General features: G+C 36.1%; 1 protein-coding gene across 1 annotated transcript; it reads right to left on the bottom strand.

Annotated features, from left to right (window-relative positions):
* Positions 1–270: 270 nt before the first annotated feature.
* Positions 271–5,426, bottom strand: LOC140170869 (A disintegrin and metalloproteinase with thrombospondin motifs 3-like). The gene is made up of 5 exons (XM_072194077.1): positions 5,339–5,426; positions 5,145–5,214; positions 4,698–4,966; positions 671–857; positions 271–458 (listed from the first exon to the last, which is right to left on the bottom strand). The coding sequence occupies exons 1-5, from the start codon at positions 5,411–5,413 to the stop codon at positions 271–273; spliced, it is 789 nt and encodes a 262-aa protein (XP_072050178.1). The 5' UTR covers positions 5,414–5,426.
* Between the last annotated feature and the right edge of the window lie 11,981 nt (positions 5,427–17,407).

Here is a 17,407-nt window from a genome sequence, read left to right as displayed (position 1 = left end):
AATAAAATGTATTATCATTACGTATTTAAAAATCATTAAATAATCTTAAGGACTGTCAAGGAGGTTCTCTGATAATCTAAAGCCGAAAGAAATGAAGTAGGGGATCCCCGAAATTAATCAAAAATGTTTAGTTGGCTGTAATAAAAGCACTTCTGATCCTACGATATTTAAATAGGCGCTGCCTATTCCATTATTACTATCATGCAAAAGTAGAAATTCAAACAAAATTTAGGGCGTCCTTTTTTTTTTAAATCACACATTCACATTGTTTTAATTACTTACTATGTTTAGCAATGTCATCACGTAAGATTCCAGACCTTCTTTGTGGTACATTCTCATTCCATTGTCAGCAACTACTAAAAGCTCCATGAATTTGTCACCACTTCTTGACTGTAGACTCTCTTCCATAACAGCCTCATATTCTTTCGTTCCAGTTAATCCACTGTCAGGATTAAAGTCTATGAGATAAGACAAATAATTTTAAAATATCGTAAATTCTGAAATATAAGCCGCAGTACAACTCGTAATGTATTATTACATAATATGCATGCATGTATTATTATTATTATTATTGGTACATGAGCAACTGACGACGCTCTTGGTACGCCCCTGTTCTCGGCGATAATCCAGGTTTCTCGCTCGAGAAGTTTTTGGTTCGAAAGAATCCTACCGTCTGTATCCAAGGTAGAACAAAACTTGGAGTTAGAGCTAACTGGATCAGAAGCAGACGCTCTTCGTTTATGTACGATGTGTGGGTTGGTACCATCACGTCTGAATCGGTTTCTGTAGATTTCTGTGTGGTTTCTTGTCAGCGGAAGGATATATAGGTCATGGTCACCATAGCTTATTATTCCTGTCTAATAAAATGATGAATGATTGAATATATGATACAATTAAAGATGACCAGCAAGTTAAAAAATTAAGCGACTGATGACGAAAATTACCAAAACTACCAGAATGACCAGAGTGACACCAATGTCAATCATTTCTCTACAAAAAACGAACATTCTTGTTTAATTTCTCCTGGTATTTCATAACCAAAATTATTGGCAAAATCAGTAAATTGAGTATTTCTGCAACGGCTGCATGCATGGAATTCTAACTAAGAACTAGTTCTTCAGCTTCAGTTCTCAGCTTTGCTTTCAATGATGCCATATAATTCAAGACCGACATGATGCAGTCATGTCTACAGTAGAATTCACCACGACCTTTGCAGGACTTCAGTTGGGTAACCGATTATAAAGGAAACGCAAGGAAACAATGGTATGTGGACCTTTGTTCACGAAATGAGACAATGGTCTGCTTTTTTTGTTAACCAGCATTCTTGAAAATGAGCAACATAATGATTGTTGACTTAACACGGTTTGGAAATAATTTCTTCATATTTTCTGGTGTTATCTGTCGTTTACATATCCTTCCTAAAACACAAAAGTGCGACTATTTCCAAACACCTAAATTAGCTAAAAATTTAGGACATGTTACAAAACTATGTTTTCTAGAATTTCATAGAATACTTTAAATGTAGCTTGTACCGTTTTTTTTGTGGCATCCTTCAGAACTGAGCGGTCCGTTACCAATATTTTCGGTCAAATCTCCATTCAATTAACACGGGGAGTTGGCTAGCTATGAGATAGCTATGCCTTGCCCTCACTCATATTTTACGAAAGTGCGACTATTTCTGAACATCTAACCTAGCTGTAATTTTAGGTCATGTTAGAGAAATATATTTACTAGAAGTTTGGAGAATACTTTAAATATTGGCCGGTTATTTTTCACACAGTGATGTTAACTAGGCAAATGCCTTATACTTCTATCATACACTATTTGTGAAGGTCGCGCGTCAATGGTGAGAGCACTGTGTATTGTGTATAGGAAAACGGACAGTAACTGCAGTATGAATGAAAAAGTTTGCGTATGACGCTCTGTATGCCGTATTTCGCAGGTGAGCAACCAAGCACGTCGCGCCTTTGCCCTGCCGTCAGTCGCAATCTAGTCCTTTTAACCATCATTATAAACGGATCGGCTGGGATCGAGATCAACTCTTGTGCGGTAGACATCTGGTCACAGGAGGGTGACAAACAAAATATTTAGAAGTCTAGGGTTTATCCCTGGGTCCTTTGTCTACTTTAACATGTTTATAGTGGGGCATGCTTTTGATTTTGACTATAAACCAGGGCTAATATTTCGGTAGATTAAGAATCACTTAATTTTCCCCATATATGTGCATATTAACCCTAACCGTACCAAACAACAAAAAACCACAGTTCACAAAGCATATGCACAGGCAGGTATCACACGTGATGCGATTGCGTCATCATGCGAACAGTCATATGGTCACGGAAAGCTTGGCCGGGCAAGCTACTCCCCCGTGGCAAGGTAGGCCCGTGCACGTGTCTGGCGCCCGAAGGGTCGGTGGTTCAAAACCGCACCCGAGAAAAAAGTTTTCTCTTCTTCTTCTTCTTTTTTCTTCCTTCTTTCCTTCCCCCTCGCCAAAAAGCAGCAAGGGCATTAGGGTAGACCACTATGCTTATTTCAGGACTTTATTGTCAAAATGATACTTTTTCGAGGGGTATATTAGTCGCGTTGCATGAAACGCGCGACGCAGTACAAAACTGTCAACGTTAAAATTTGATATTAAAGATTCAAATCACAATTTCCTTTTTATACGATCGTTTTCAATGTACAATCTGCACTACTGAACCTTACGAATGAATGAAGTTAAATTTATTATAATAAATTCTTACAAAACAAAAAAACCCATTGAAAAGGTATGAACATATATCATAGAGCTTTATAGCAACTAATATTTTAGTTTTCACAAAACTTCTAAGTTTTGGAGTATTGTGGTACAAGATTTGTGAACGATTTACTTAATTGTATCTTTGTGTAGATTATTCATCCAGTATTGTTATTTTGTAAATTGCCTGACCAAGTCCGATTTTTATTAAAGTGAGTTGCAAATTTAGTTCCAGTATTTGATTTAATTTACAAAATGATACACTAGTACTTATTTATTTGGTTAACTAAAGTTCTCAATTATGAAGTCAAATCCAATGAAAATCTATTCACTTATTTACTACTTATGTATCTGCTTATTTACTTATCTACTTATTTATTTGGTTGTTTGCCAATAAAAAAAACTCGTTTATTTTGTTTAACCCTTTGCAGCTTAGATGTTCTGTTTTAAGATTTGATGATTAATGACTGAAAGCGGATAAGAAGTCGGTCTCTATTATTATGACAGTGGAGTTATTGTTGTACCTTGCTAATTCAGCAAATCCAGAATTTTAAGCTCAAATAAAAACAACAACACTTATTTGCTGGCGGTAATGTTTAAAATTGGAGCACACAGCAAAGGCTTTTGCTAGGGCTTATTGAATCTGCATTCTCCTTTCTTTCCGTTTGCTTAACCTGTCGGTCTGGGTAGACACACGATTGGGTCCTGATGGGACCAGGCTCAGGCAAAATGCTTAAGCCAAGCAATGTAAGGTTTCTTAGTGGATAATCTAATACATCAATATACTAATAAATAATTACTTTGAATATAAGACTCGATTTAGGCCTAAAAATATATATCTGATGGTAATTCGTGTACAAAAGGTATTTCTGGAAATGTCTTGAGAGTTGGCATCACGTGTCTTATCTTAAGCATGTGGGCAGTACGTTGCACATCATCAACATCGTCAACATCGCCAATTATCCACCCGATAATGTATCAAAATATTTAGATATGTTATTTAATTACCAAAACTAATAATTATAGTAAATTTCTAATTAGAAATTAACTCAGTTTTTATTGTTAAGTTAAATGTATTTAAAATAGTTGGTTGAAAAACAATAAAATACAAAAGAATTCTAATATACATAAACGTATTGGAATTAAACGAAGCCTATCAAATTTGACAGAATCTTTGCTCACAAAATATGTCAAAGAGAAAAAGAATGTTCAGATTTGCAGCTTTATTATATAAAAATATGTCAAATTTGTCAAAATATGCCATTTTCATGGGTTTTCTTAAATACATTATGAGTACGTTATGCGTTGTGTGTGTGCCCGGGAATGACTCTCAAGTAATAAAGAACTGGTACTTGAGAACTTTTATAGCTTCTAATTGCACTTGATAGTTACACATTCAAAGCTGGAGTTGGAAGCTTGGTAGATCAGGCTTTGTCATTTTTTGCAACGCTTGTTACTGTATGATGTACACATTTGTATGATAATTATTTTGATGAGTCAACTGCATCTTTCAGAGCAAAGGTTTTCTAATTTGAATATTCGAAAATTAAGTTGAAGGGCCATTTTAACAACATTTTTGATGCGATCGTCCGTCGTGATCGGCTATGTTTACTTCCAAACTTTCATTGCTTTATTGTTGATTTATGCAATGTTTTGATTGCCTCGACTCTAGCCATGAATATGTTGATATCGGTGAGCAAATTCGTAACTAGACGTTTCAAGACAGACACGTACGCATGATTTATTTTTCTTGTGAGGGGTGTGGTGGGGGAGCTGATTTAGAATAAAATTGACTTTTTTTCACGAGGGGGGTGATTTTGAGAAAAGTGGTCTTGTGGTTTTTGGTATATACTTTTGAAAATTTGTGGGGGGGGTTAGTGTGACGCACTGCCTCAAGTAACACTTGCGTCGACTAAAACTACGGCAAACTACGATTAAGTTTTAAGATTAGCTGCCTTACCATTCCTGAACACTTGTTGACAGCGACAACGCTGTTGCTGTGAGACATCAGTTCCCCTAAATAGTAGCATCCTTGCTGTACTGGTTCAGATGATACCCTGCCTGTCTTTCCCCAACGTTCAACATGTAAACCAGGACGCATGAGATGACGATTCTCGTACACACGGGCACGATAATCCTCTCCAAAGGCGGTAAACTCAAAGCCACTGTGAAGAGGACGTTCACCAGTCGGCTGATTGTCCCAAATGTTGACTAATTCAAGGTCAGATACTGAAATATATTTAAATATTCCAATTATATGATGTCACATAACATAATATAAATCGTCTGAAATCTACGTTTTAGACTTGGTGAGAGATAGTGGGAGGGAAAGCAGGGGAGAGAAATGGGAGAGAGAAAGGAGAGACAGACTTCGATAAATACATGTAGATGTATTCAATATACTTACAATCTTCCGAGTCGAAAGGAACTGTTCCATAATTTGTACGTAACTCATCCGCGTTCATCAAGCCATCGTGCTACAAAAATATAATTAGAATTTCTGTTATTTTAATTAAAAGTACAATGCATATAAAGATACAAGTACATCATAAGCTAACGAAGTATATTAGTCATTTTTGATAATAATAGATGCATTCTTACCACCGGGTGAATACTAAGTGACACCGTCAAAAGCGACACAAAAGTTAAAAGTTTGAGCTCATTTGACGCCATCATGTACTGCACAGAAATCTACAGTAATAATGATCTCAAATGGCATTATCGAGTTGTAATAATGTTAGGGACACGCCATTTGATATCCAGGGGAGTGGCATTGGAGTTTGAGTCAGGCGAATTTTTTTCTTTTGGCCGTGGAAGGCGGCGATTTTTCCATGATTTTAATGTAAACCTTAGGTAGAGTTGGTGGGGAAATGTTTTTTTTTACTCATCACAGTGGGGGAGTTTTTTTCATCGTCTCACTAGCGGACGATTTAAAAATAAATTCCGTGCCTCCCCTGGAAATCAAATGGTGCGCCCCTACTCAGAAACTTATATTTTAAGGGCTCATCACAGCTGTATTTCACTATTATATTTAACATTTTACATTTGACTGATTCCCAGCATGCACCTCTCCGGATGCACACTGGCCTGTAAACATTAGGTATTCCCGGGATTTACCTGTATGTGTGTCACGTGATTACTCCTAGGGGAAAGTATCTGATGGGAAGAGGAATTATACACTCAAAGAAATAATATAATCTATATATTAGAGTCACGTGGTAGCGGTTATCAGCAGTTTAGAAAATAAACGAATTAACTCGACGGATAAAGAAGACTAAAACAAGTCAAGGCATTATTTACTTGATTTATTTTGTTCCATGATATATACAAAATAGTCTAAAACCACGCTGAACCACTGGCGTACCCGGGCCGCTCCTATCCTACGATGGAGTTACGAATTTGGCCTCAAACATAATTAATATCCTATGCATAGTATTGTAACCCACGGAAAATCTGCCTGCAAAACCTTCAAAATAATTATAGTTTCTGAGTAGGCCTTAAAGTTGAACTCTTAATAAGGTTATACGAGGTATTGTTGGCAATGCAGCCAACAAAAATCGAATTTCATTATCTTAATCAATATATTATTGAAAAATAACACTTACACAGTTCATTATACAAATCATAATACTTTGAAAACTTGTTTGATTTATTGCAGTTAATGAGTTAATGTAGGTTTACAAAAGTGATATTGTTTCAGTCCTCTTTACAACATAACTCAAGAACCATAGGACCTACTAAAGCATATCTGCACACTGCCATTCGCAAGATGCTGTGAAGTACCAAATCGCGACATTTTAAAATAGAAGCTAACCTTAAAACCATTCAACTGGAATCACGCCTTTTGGAGGCATCGCACCTTATTCTAGGTGCATCTTAATAGTTTCTACGATGTTCTCTATGTTAAAATAGCATCTTTATTATAAGTCATTTTGATCAACTTCTAGCAATTGAAACCGGTATACAAGCTATAAAGAACGGTACGAATTGCCGCACCCCTTCTAAAAAGGAAACGTAATAGAAAAAAGAAAATAGCAACTGTTTACCCGCATATTTAAAACAAAATAATGAGTTTGGTTCCATGCTATCACCTGCTATTGTAAATTTAAAAGATGTAATTTAATAGAGAAAAGAACTTAATAATCCGTTTTACCCTCATTATTTCAAACAAAATAATGAGTTTGGCTCCATGCTATCACCTGCTAATGTTAATTTTAAAAAATGTAATCTAAAAGAACGTAATAATCCGTTTTACCCTCATTATTTTAAACAAAATAATGAGTTTGGTTCCATGCTAATACATAATATGTAAATTGAAAATTGTAAACTGAAACTTTTGAATACAGGTTCACAGTAAATGAATTATTTGTAAATTCAAGTAAAACAAGTTATATGATATTAAGCACTCAGAATGGTATAGCTCCAGGTAAATTGGTAATAATAAAATAAGAACAATGGCTGTTCCAGAAATTAAAGGCACCCCCTAAAGAAAACACGGGATTCACAAAATGTTTTGCTCTGGTAATTTCCCCCTTTCCCAAAAAAAGTCATTATTTTCACAACCCTAAAGAAGTTAGGGGAATTCCCAAGAAAATGACACCTTTTTATTTTAGGCTTGGGAAATTTTGGCAATTTTCCCAATTTTGTAATCATTTTATTGACAAAATGGGAATTCTGGATACACGTTTGGTCTGGAAATTCCCAAAGTTTTATGGTAAACGTACATGTCTTCTGGGGGGTGGGTCGTTAATTTCTGGAATAGCCCAACATTTGACGTAAATCAAGAGGTAAACAGTCCGATATTTCTCGATAAAAAAGTAAATATAGCACTTTAAAATGTAAATTTGACAAAAGTCTAAGCACACATACTCAAATATTGTATAAGTTGTACATGTATTGTACACTTTTAATAACTTATGGTATCCTTCCTTTATTATGGATTTTTGTGTGTGATTCAAAGTTACAACCCGTATGAACTCTGAGCAATTCAGTAGTTGGGTCCCCTTCCTGAGACAATGTACATCAAAGGAATTTGAGGAATTCCAACAAACTGACCCTCCCCAGGTGCAGAACTGATTGTTGTAGAAAGAGTCCAATCTTGTATATGACTGATTTATGGAACAAAAGGGTGCCATAAGTCTTCTGTTCGTGCAATTCAGTTTTGAGACATTGGTATGCCCATACTGTTTATATTTAATATATTATTATACAGAATGCAATATACCTATTCTATGTCTTTTGTAGAGGCATGAATCTACGTTTAGTGACGTTTGAGTGACGTTTTAGTGACGTTTCACTACTACACGATTTAGTGACCTTTCAATACTACACTAGTGGTTTCATCAGACTGGCAACTCATCACTTCTAACTGCTTCCTATTATAGGCAACAGACAGGATGCACCGTAGAGGGCGTGGTGAGTTGGTCAAAGATGTTGAGTGCGTAGGCCCCCCTCGTCCTTGTTTAGAGTGTCATGTCCTTTTCTGCGGATCCTAATGGCTTCTTTTAGCTACCTGGTGGTCTTGCTGGCTTCACAATCATAGGTTTAAAGTCCTCCCAATTGATGGAGTTTCAGATGTCATAGAGTCTGTTCTCTTCAGGCCAAACACAGTGGTCTTATTCCAACCAGTTTAAAGCTTAACTGACCGATCAATACCAAACGAGCACGCGACATTGTGAATAAAGCTGAGAAAGCGTTGTTAAATGAGAGGATTCGTGTTGTTACCAACAAAAATGCAAATGTGTTTTTCATTCCAGCGACTATATCGGACACTGTGTGTATAAATGCATAATTTCATAGAGTATTTTAGTACATCATTGGGAATCATTATCGTGCAAAAAGTATAATTTTTGTCAGTTGATTACGCAACTGACTGAACTGAGTGTTTTATAGGACTTGTGATTACTTAAAGTTTTTGTCAGAGAAGAACGGCACTTGTTTACATTTTGAGAGCTTGCAGAGCGTAAACACGGAAGTGGGGTTCTGATTGGCTGAATCAATCGTCTGACAATCATAGCAATAGACCAATAATCTGATCGGCCGATTGTGCGTGAACTCGTTGGTCGGCGCAGATCAGCGGTCTTAAAGTGAACACAAAGCTTCGCGTATGTCGCTCATTAACAGGGCACTCGCGTCAATCAAGGGAGTGCCGTTCTTCTCTGAAGCCCAATGTAATATTTCATTCCAGAGACTTCCACTGTGACTGACCTGTGTTTCTGATTAATCAGTCTGAGAAGATTTCTCTTGTTTTGTGTACCTCAATATAATGTGCGATTTTAAACAAACTTGTAATTTAAACACTCCGTCGGGTGTATTACATAGTGACGGATGTTAAACTTTGCCAGAAAAAAAGTTTTTAAGAGTACGCCAATTTGTGATCAACCATAGCATAGAGTATTTTAGTACCTTGCGTAATTTCCGTGATTTTGACAATCAAGTGTTTGCTGGTGATCTTGCCAATAGTCTTTCAAAATTACCTCACTCTGATAATGTTAATAATACTGTATCTAATATGTACCAACCTGCTTGATAAATATGCCCCTCTTTCAACAAAACTTGTTGCTGCTCGCTGTAGGCTTCCCTGGTACAATGAAGAAATAAGGAAAGCTAAGCGGGTGCGCAGGAGATCAGAGCGCATATGGCGCTAGTCTGGTTGTGAGCACGATCGTTCTGCATATCTGGATCAGGTGCACCATGTCAGTGATCTTATTTTGCGTGCTAAAACAAAGTTCTTCAAGTCTAAACTGGCCAATGCTAATAGTAAAGATCTTTTCAGTACAGTTAACGGCCTGCTAAACAGAGCTGGTAAATGTCTTCCAATCCATGAATCTGCTGCCGAACTTGCTGATAAATTTGCTTGCTTTTTAAAATCCAAAATTGATAAAATCAGTGCCGAATTTGATATTGATATATGTATTGGTAATGACAGTATGGTTCAATCCAGTGCTCAAACAACAGACTCATTGACTTATTTTGTCCACGCGTTAGTTGATGAGGTTGAAACGGTTATTGGCAAACTTGCAAATAAGTCTTGTAATCTTGATCCACTTCCAACTTGGATTTTAAAGCAAAATGTGTTTGTTGTTTCTCCAATGTTACTAAGATCGTTAATGCTTCTCTGCGAGATAGCATTTTCCCTAATGCATTCAAGGAGGCCATTGTTACACCTTTGTTGAAAAAACATGTTGGTCTATGGACATCCGTCACACATCCGTCAGTATGTCTTGCGCATAAAAGTCGGGTCAAGGACGGACTTCGAAGCATCCGTCGGTTCTTTACGCTTATTATTAAACGCTTTTTTCATGATAAAACCGACTCGTCACAAGTGCCCACGACATACATGGCATATTGTATTTGAGGATTTACTAGTTCTCACTCTCATGATATAGCTAGTCACACAAGCTGTAACTTCTTTTTACAAAACGCCAATGATTGTATTCAGTTTTTACCAATTTACGCTATATTATCTGTCAATTTGAAGCCGCCTCTAAACGCCTCTGAACATCTTTTGATCATCTTTCAATAACCTACTCATTAAAAAGGATCATATTTTATTTTTTTATTACTTAACCATCCCTTTTATATTGTAAAGTTTTGAAATAATGTCTCTAAATAATTGTAGAATCAACTCGAAGCATTCAAAGTTTATTAAAAGTGATATTTTACTAAAATAATGATCCATTGAATATCTGCTCTACGTAAACGTTTTTGGTTTATACCCAGTTATCAACATACGTCAAGAAATCATGTAGGTTTCAATGAACGATATTTAATTACGTACGTTCAAATTGAAAATCATGTTTTTACATAGTGACGGATGTGACAGATACGCCATACAATAAATTTAGTTGTTTTTTCGAGTAAACGGCGTTTTACATAGTGACGGATCTTAGATACGTCACTATGTGAAACGTCGGGTAATGTAATATATCAACATCCGTCATTTGCATAATTAATTAACTAATTAATTATGCAAACTTGAGCTTCAAATCTTGGTAATATTAAACTACTCACTATTTAAAATTGGCAAATTTTCATAAAAATGACAAAAATCAATATCCGTCACTATTTAATGCACCCGACGACTCGTAGTTCATAATATTAATTACATTATCCAAAATGAAAATCCAAGTAAATTATTCTCGTGTGAGAAGTTACTAATAAACGTTCATCCTACACACGAAAAGGGGCGTGGAAAATAAAAGGATTCTGATAAACCTGGAAGTGTTTGATATTAATTTTTGTACAGCATGTTATCCATAGATGTACATGTGTCATGATAGGAGATTCAAAGTGAAACGTGTAACGTCATAATAAAACGAGTTCACTTCGAATTGGGTCATTTACAGATGAACAATGAATTTTAAATATTTTTGCTGGTTATATGTAATTGAAAATTTTTGCATATTAGTTAACTTGAAATATTTTTCAATGCATATACAAAATGAATTGGGTTCACGTTGAACTGGGGCATTTACAGATGAAGAATCATTTAAATATTTTGCATATTAAGTTAAATTTATGGGTTATTTTCTTGATATGTGTTACCATGCATATACAAAATAAGTTAAACAGGGTCATTTACAGACGAAGAATTCATTTTAATTTTTTTGCTGGCTCTATGTAATTGAGATTTTTCTGTTTTGTATAAGTTAAATTTAAGAGTTATTTTATAGAATTTTTTTACTATGCATACGCCACGTTGATATTGTATCGTTGAGTGCTTTTCTAAATGCACTCCTTTCTGTAGCTGCGGAGCAGCGACTGCATGTTTTCTCCATCTACCGCGATCTTAGGCAATCGAAGCAATTTTGTTTGGCTGCAGCACCCCTATCTCCCAAGAGGTGCTGAACATACTGCCAGTACAGTATAGTGACATGCTCTGACGAAACCCGCCATAAGTCGCACTCAGCCATTTTGAGATACGGCGAGTCAAAGTTGGGTGAAAAATATTGCAGATTTCGTTTTTAAGTTTTTATTATTTTTGATTCCTTAATATATATATTTTTACTTTAACTTACCATTGAAAACAAAATACTCTTTTACATCTAAAGCACCCAAATGTAGCATTTTCCTAGCCCAACCAAGGCCTTAAGGGTACTTGCCCATGAATTTCATTCAGGGGCGTGTTTGAAAAACGGCACAGCGTATTCGTAAAAAGAATAAAAAATACCAAAAATTTACACCAGGGTTCGAACCACTGCCGATACACTATGGATACTGTGCCACGGTGGTACCTGTGGTCAATGTCCGACGATTTTCAAAGATATACATATCAACACGTTTCTAGTGTATTGAAAAGCAGATTTTGGTAGGAATACAGTCATAGAAAGACATTGGACTCTATTTGTCTGTTTGTTTTTCATTTAATACAAATTAATTTTAATGAATTGAACTGGTATGACTCTTAGGACTCGTAATAAACGACGATTAATTTTCTAATAAATATAATAAAAACGCTGGGTCATGCAAGACGTCTTTGTAATTTATGTCAAAACCAGGGGAGCGACAACACACCCCTACGTGTATAAGCCTACTTGCGCGATCGATACTCAATGATCCAGGCAATAGCATTTGAATATACCGCCCTTATGTATGCATCTGCTTGACATGCCTGGTACCATAATAGCTTCCAATAGCCTACCCCACCGTAAATAGCTCTCTTCATTTCCTCGCTGTCCCAATATATACGTGTCATGGACGTAATTTCGAGGCATATTTTGTTCAAAAATGATAGGAAGGGACTGTTTTCAGCCAAAATATTGGCTGTCACCAGATGCGCAATGGTACCGTGAAATGTTGCAGAAAGGTAAGCGTACTCATTATTTATTCAAAATATCATATTTTAATGAATTCGGATGCGAAATCCGAAAAGGGATTGACAGGTCAAAATTCTCACACTAGAAATATTGCGAAATAAAATAAAATCAAATTTAGGCTCCGCAAACAACGCCCAATTATTCCCATTGGTGTTTGCTACACGTGTATATAATAAATTATGATTTGGGGTTAATTTGAGAAGAGTTATGGCCTCGAATTTCAAAATACACCGAGTGACGTTTTTTGATTATAAACCTCGTCAATTCATGACTCTGTAAAAACAAATCAAGAATTTTCTGGGATAATTACAACTGAAGTATATGAAAGTTATGATCTAAGCTACCATATGCATCATTAATTTCCTGAATATGATATTTAGTTGTGGGAAAATATTACTTTAATATTTGTGCGGGATTATTTCCCGCCAAAAATTTCAACCAAAAAGAGCATGTAGCCTTAAACATCTCATTTGACAACTTTTAAGTCATTTTTCTTGCATTTGCCTTTTCTTTATGTTTCGCTTCCCCCCTTTCCGTTGAAAGATCATAAAATGAGGACCAGATCTCCCAGAAACATAATTTTGGTATCAAATGAAAGCTGAAGACCTATACTTAATGATGACATCAAAAAATTAATTTTAAAAATTAGTGACTTATGTCTGGTTTTGTGGGATTGTAGATTGTTTCATTTGGAATCCGATTCACATGCTTGAAACTACAGGACCATGTAGCAAGATGTTGCGAAGGTATTGATGGGGGAATTAACTGACTATAAAACCGAAAAGACAAATTCATTTTAAATTGAGCAACAAAAGACTAGAATAAATGGATTGTTCACACGTACCATACATATGGAAAGGTTTGGCTACAAAACGATTATCTTATAAACGCTTCTATGCACATTTTCCACCTCGATACACCTGAGCACACGATTTCGTCCAAGTACAGAGAGTCTAGCAATGTATTGTCCCTACACCACACGGTTGAGTGTATAGCATCATAATTAAGATTAAGAGCTGTGTTAGATTCTAAGTGGTGACTAGTGGAAAATACGACATCTGCGGTTGGTTTTTGTCAAAACCCTGAATGTTCCCCCGGGAATGTTTCCTTCATCGAGTCAGAAATATTTTTATATCGAAGGAAAGCTAACACTTCCCGCTAAAATTGTTTTTCATTACGTCAACAGATGACATATAATTCAATGTTTATAGCAAGGCGAATGAGGTAAATCTGTTGAAAGCGACCTATTCAAGCACAATTTTTGACCAAAATGTAGGTTTAAAAAGTCAAAACCCCGAGTGTTCCTTAAATATTTTTCAAATTTTATGTCATTAAATGAAATACTACACTTATATTGTCCATATACTAGATTCATTTCAATGACCATTGGCCAATTTTCTTGCCCCCTCCCCTCTCGGCTTGCCAAAAATTGCTTGCCCCCTCGCCAAAAATGTCTTGCTACCCAATTTTACCCTCTCACTAGGGCTCATAATTATTGCACAACCCTTATCAAATAAGAACACTTTCTTGGAAAAAATATCATTGCTGCCTGACGGGATCATAGTAGTTGACCCCATTTCCGCCCGCTGTGACCGCGATTGAGGGTGTTTTTACTCTCTTCAACAGATACGATTCGCTAAACTTACGATACATTTATGTGGTGACCTCAATCACACGGACCGAGTAAGAGTTAATGTGAATTATTCATAACCGATCGATACCTTGCTTCACTTTGTTGAGAGCAAGCCAACAAAATTTGCCACGAGTTTGCGTGGCTAATATAGAAACCGTGAATTTCCCCTGGTCACACTGACGTGGACGGGATTCCCGATAAGCACGTGGGCAGCATGATGATTTTAATATTAGCTTCTGGTTTGCATGTAATTAATTGTCATTTATATACTCGATTGTTTATCTTGGTCCATTAACATCTCTTTTAAATGCTGATAAAATCGTGGTTTGTTTTTGTTATAGAATTCCAACATTCAGACATGGTGATGGAATTCTATAACAAGAACAAACCACGAGCAGAATTTGACATTACTAGATGGAGCTAGATTCCACCCGAGCTCGATCGACTCTTTTAATGCAAAAACGTCACGGACAACCTTGAACGATTATATTTATTTTAACCAGTTATTTTCAACAGCTATTTTTGCGCAATTATCCTAACGAGAGAAGATTCTCTGACCAAACATTGAATTCGAGTCATGTCTGCAGACATTATTAGCTCCCTCTAGCAAGGTCATGACATCATTATAATAACAATACGCTATTTCCATATTAGATTTGGACACATGCTAATAAGCAATTCTCATATCCTGATTTTAATCCTTGTCAATACCTTTGCAACATCTTGCTACAGAGTCATGTTAAACATCAAGTGTGTGATTCGGATCCCAAGTAACAGAATCTACAATCTGATCAACACCACTCAACTGGTTGCCAGAGTCAAATTTGAGTTAAAGGAACTCAAATTTCATGGCCATCTACTTCGTCTTTCAGACGACGAGTATGTAAAGAATGTACTCTTTATATTCAACCGCATGGGAAGAGAAAACCATGATGACCACCCCACCCACATACACTGTACTTGCAGAATGCTCAGCACCTCCTGGGAGATACTGAAGTGGTGCTGCAGCCAAACAAATTCCTTCGCTAGCCTCAGATCGCAGTAGTTGTACAACAAAGTTTTTAGTCGCCTGTTTCGCAGCCTACTGATGATGTTGATATAATGCACATAATACAGTGCACTTTGTAAAGCACTACTGAACAATACAACAAAAACGTGGCATATAGTATATGGTAATAAATTTCAAGAAAATCTAATTTATGCAAACAGAACCAGCAAAAATATATAAAATGCATTGTTAATTTGTAAGTGACCCAATTCTATACGACCCCACTCATTTTGTATGATAGAGGCCTATATCTTAAGAAACAATATTTATTGTATTTCTTTTATCATTTTGTTAACTTCTTCCATTGTTATTAATTGTTCTATATTTGGCTTGTTAAATGGTCTTAGTATTTTAATTTGGACATTTCTCAACTGTCTATATTAAGTCACAAACATACAATACATTTAAATTGGAGTTGACGTCAACACTGCCTCCAAGTGACTCAATTAAGTTAGTCTGATCACTTGGTGGCAGTGTTGAGATAAACCGAAATTCAAATGCAATGTATGTTTGTGCTTAATACAGAGAGTTGAATGTGTCCCCGGGGGAATGTGTCCAAAAAACAGCGAACATAATGGAGTATTTTTTTTTATTTTGAAAGAAATGAACAAAACAAATAAATAAATAAAATAAAATAAACAAAATAAAAATAAGAAAAAGTGTGTATTTTCCAAGAAATTACACTTAACATCACTGAAGATATATACTGGCACAGAACAAGCTTTGACCAATCTGGATCTGAATCGCTTTCACTGTAATTGGGGTTGTATATAGAGCACATACGTATATTGATGACTTCATGACAACTTAACAATACAACACCAACGTTGCATATATGCATGGAAATAAATTTCAAGAAAATAACTCTTTTGCGAATCTTGTTGGCTTGCTCTCAACAAAGTGAGGCAAGGTATCGATTGGTTATGAATAATTCACATCGATTCTTACTCGGCCCATGTGATTAAGGGGGTACTACACCCTTAGTATTTTTTGCGTGTTTTTTGCATTTTTGTGAAGAAATTAGAACAAAAATTGGTCAACGTGGTATACAAAATGAAGGGGCAAATTTTCTCGTTTTATTGGTGGCACCAGTATCAATGTATCTTACATGCTTTTAAAGGTAGAAGCCCGGAATAGGTACATAGGCCTACATTCACGAAATCAAGTTTATTGAGAATTTCAGAATTGCTACCATAAATCCAATCACACACACATGTTAAGCGTTTATGACAGACGCTAAAAGTATCAAAATGATTTTTGGGGGAAATTGATTAATTATGCACAGTTTTGAAAACACATGGTTGGCATCACTTTCAGGGTCTAAAGAAAATAACCCGTATTTTCCCCTTTAAGTTGACAATGATGTGCAAAATTTGTGTTCGCGAGTCATTACATCTGTTTCAGGTTATATAAACTAGAATCTAAATGATAAGATAATGCTTGCTTTTTTTAGTTCTACCTGATTTTTAGGGTAGAGTAGTCAGGGTTTTAGTCAGTGGGTAAAATACGAATAACATGTATGGTGTGAAACGCTATGTGTTTGGGACAATAATGTTGATTTGTCGCAAGTTATTCAACAATATCAACTAAAGTGGGAACGTTGACAGTGTACGTTGGAGCATAATTAATATTCCACGCTATATACTTACATCAGAAGGTGTGAAACCAGACAATTTCATTAAAATCTCCTGCCATTGCACACATTGCACAGTCCGACTGGCTAACCGCCGCCATCTTAATTTACGGCTAGTGTTGGGCGAAACTCGATACCGCCGTATTGGTATCGGTACTCGGATGGTCAATACCATTTGGTAATCGACCATTCTCCGCGCCGTTATACGATACTTTTGATAGAATATAGAAAAAATAAAATGTAGGGCCTATAATTTTTTGAAACCTATTAAAACAAAAATATTCGAAAAATGAGAACAAATATAAACAAATATTCTAATCTTTCATTATCTATTAGTGAATTCAGGTAGCGAAGAAATTGTGTGGTAATCCTAGAATTGTTTGTTATGATCTCACGAAGAGTAAGTTAAGTTCGTGTTCGTTAATGTGGTAGGCCTATCCACTCCCCCAACAAACATATCCTACTCGGGCGGTCCTATAATATAATAGGCCTGCGATCAGGGCCGTCGCTAGAACATTTACTCGGGGGGGGGGGTATC

The sequence above is a fragment of the Amphiura filiformis genome, chromosome 15 (assembly GCF_039555335.1).
Source record: "Amphiura filiformis chromosome 15, Afil_fr2py, whole genome shotgun sequence".
NCBI lineage: Eukaryota > Metazoa > Echinodermata > Ophiuroidea > Amphilepidida > Amphiuridae > Amphiura > Amphiura filiformis.
This window is presented reverse-complemented; position numbering and strand designations above follow the sequence as displayed.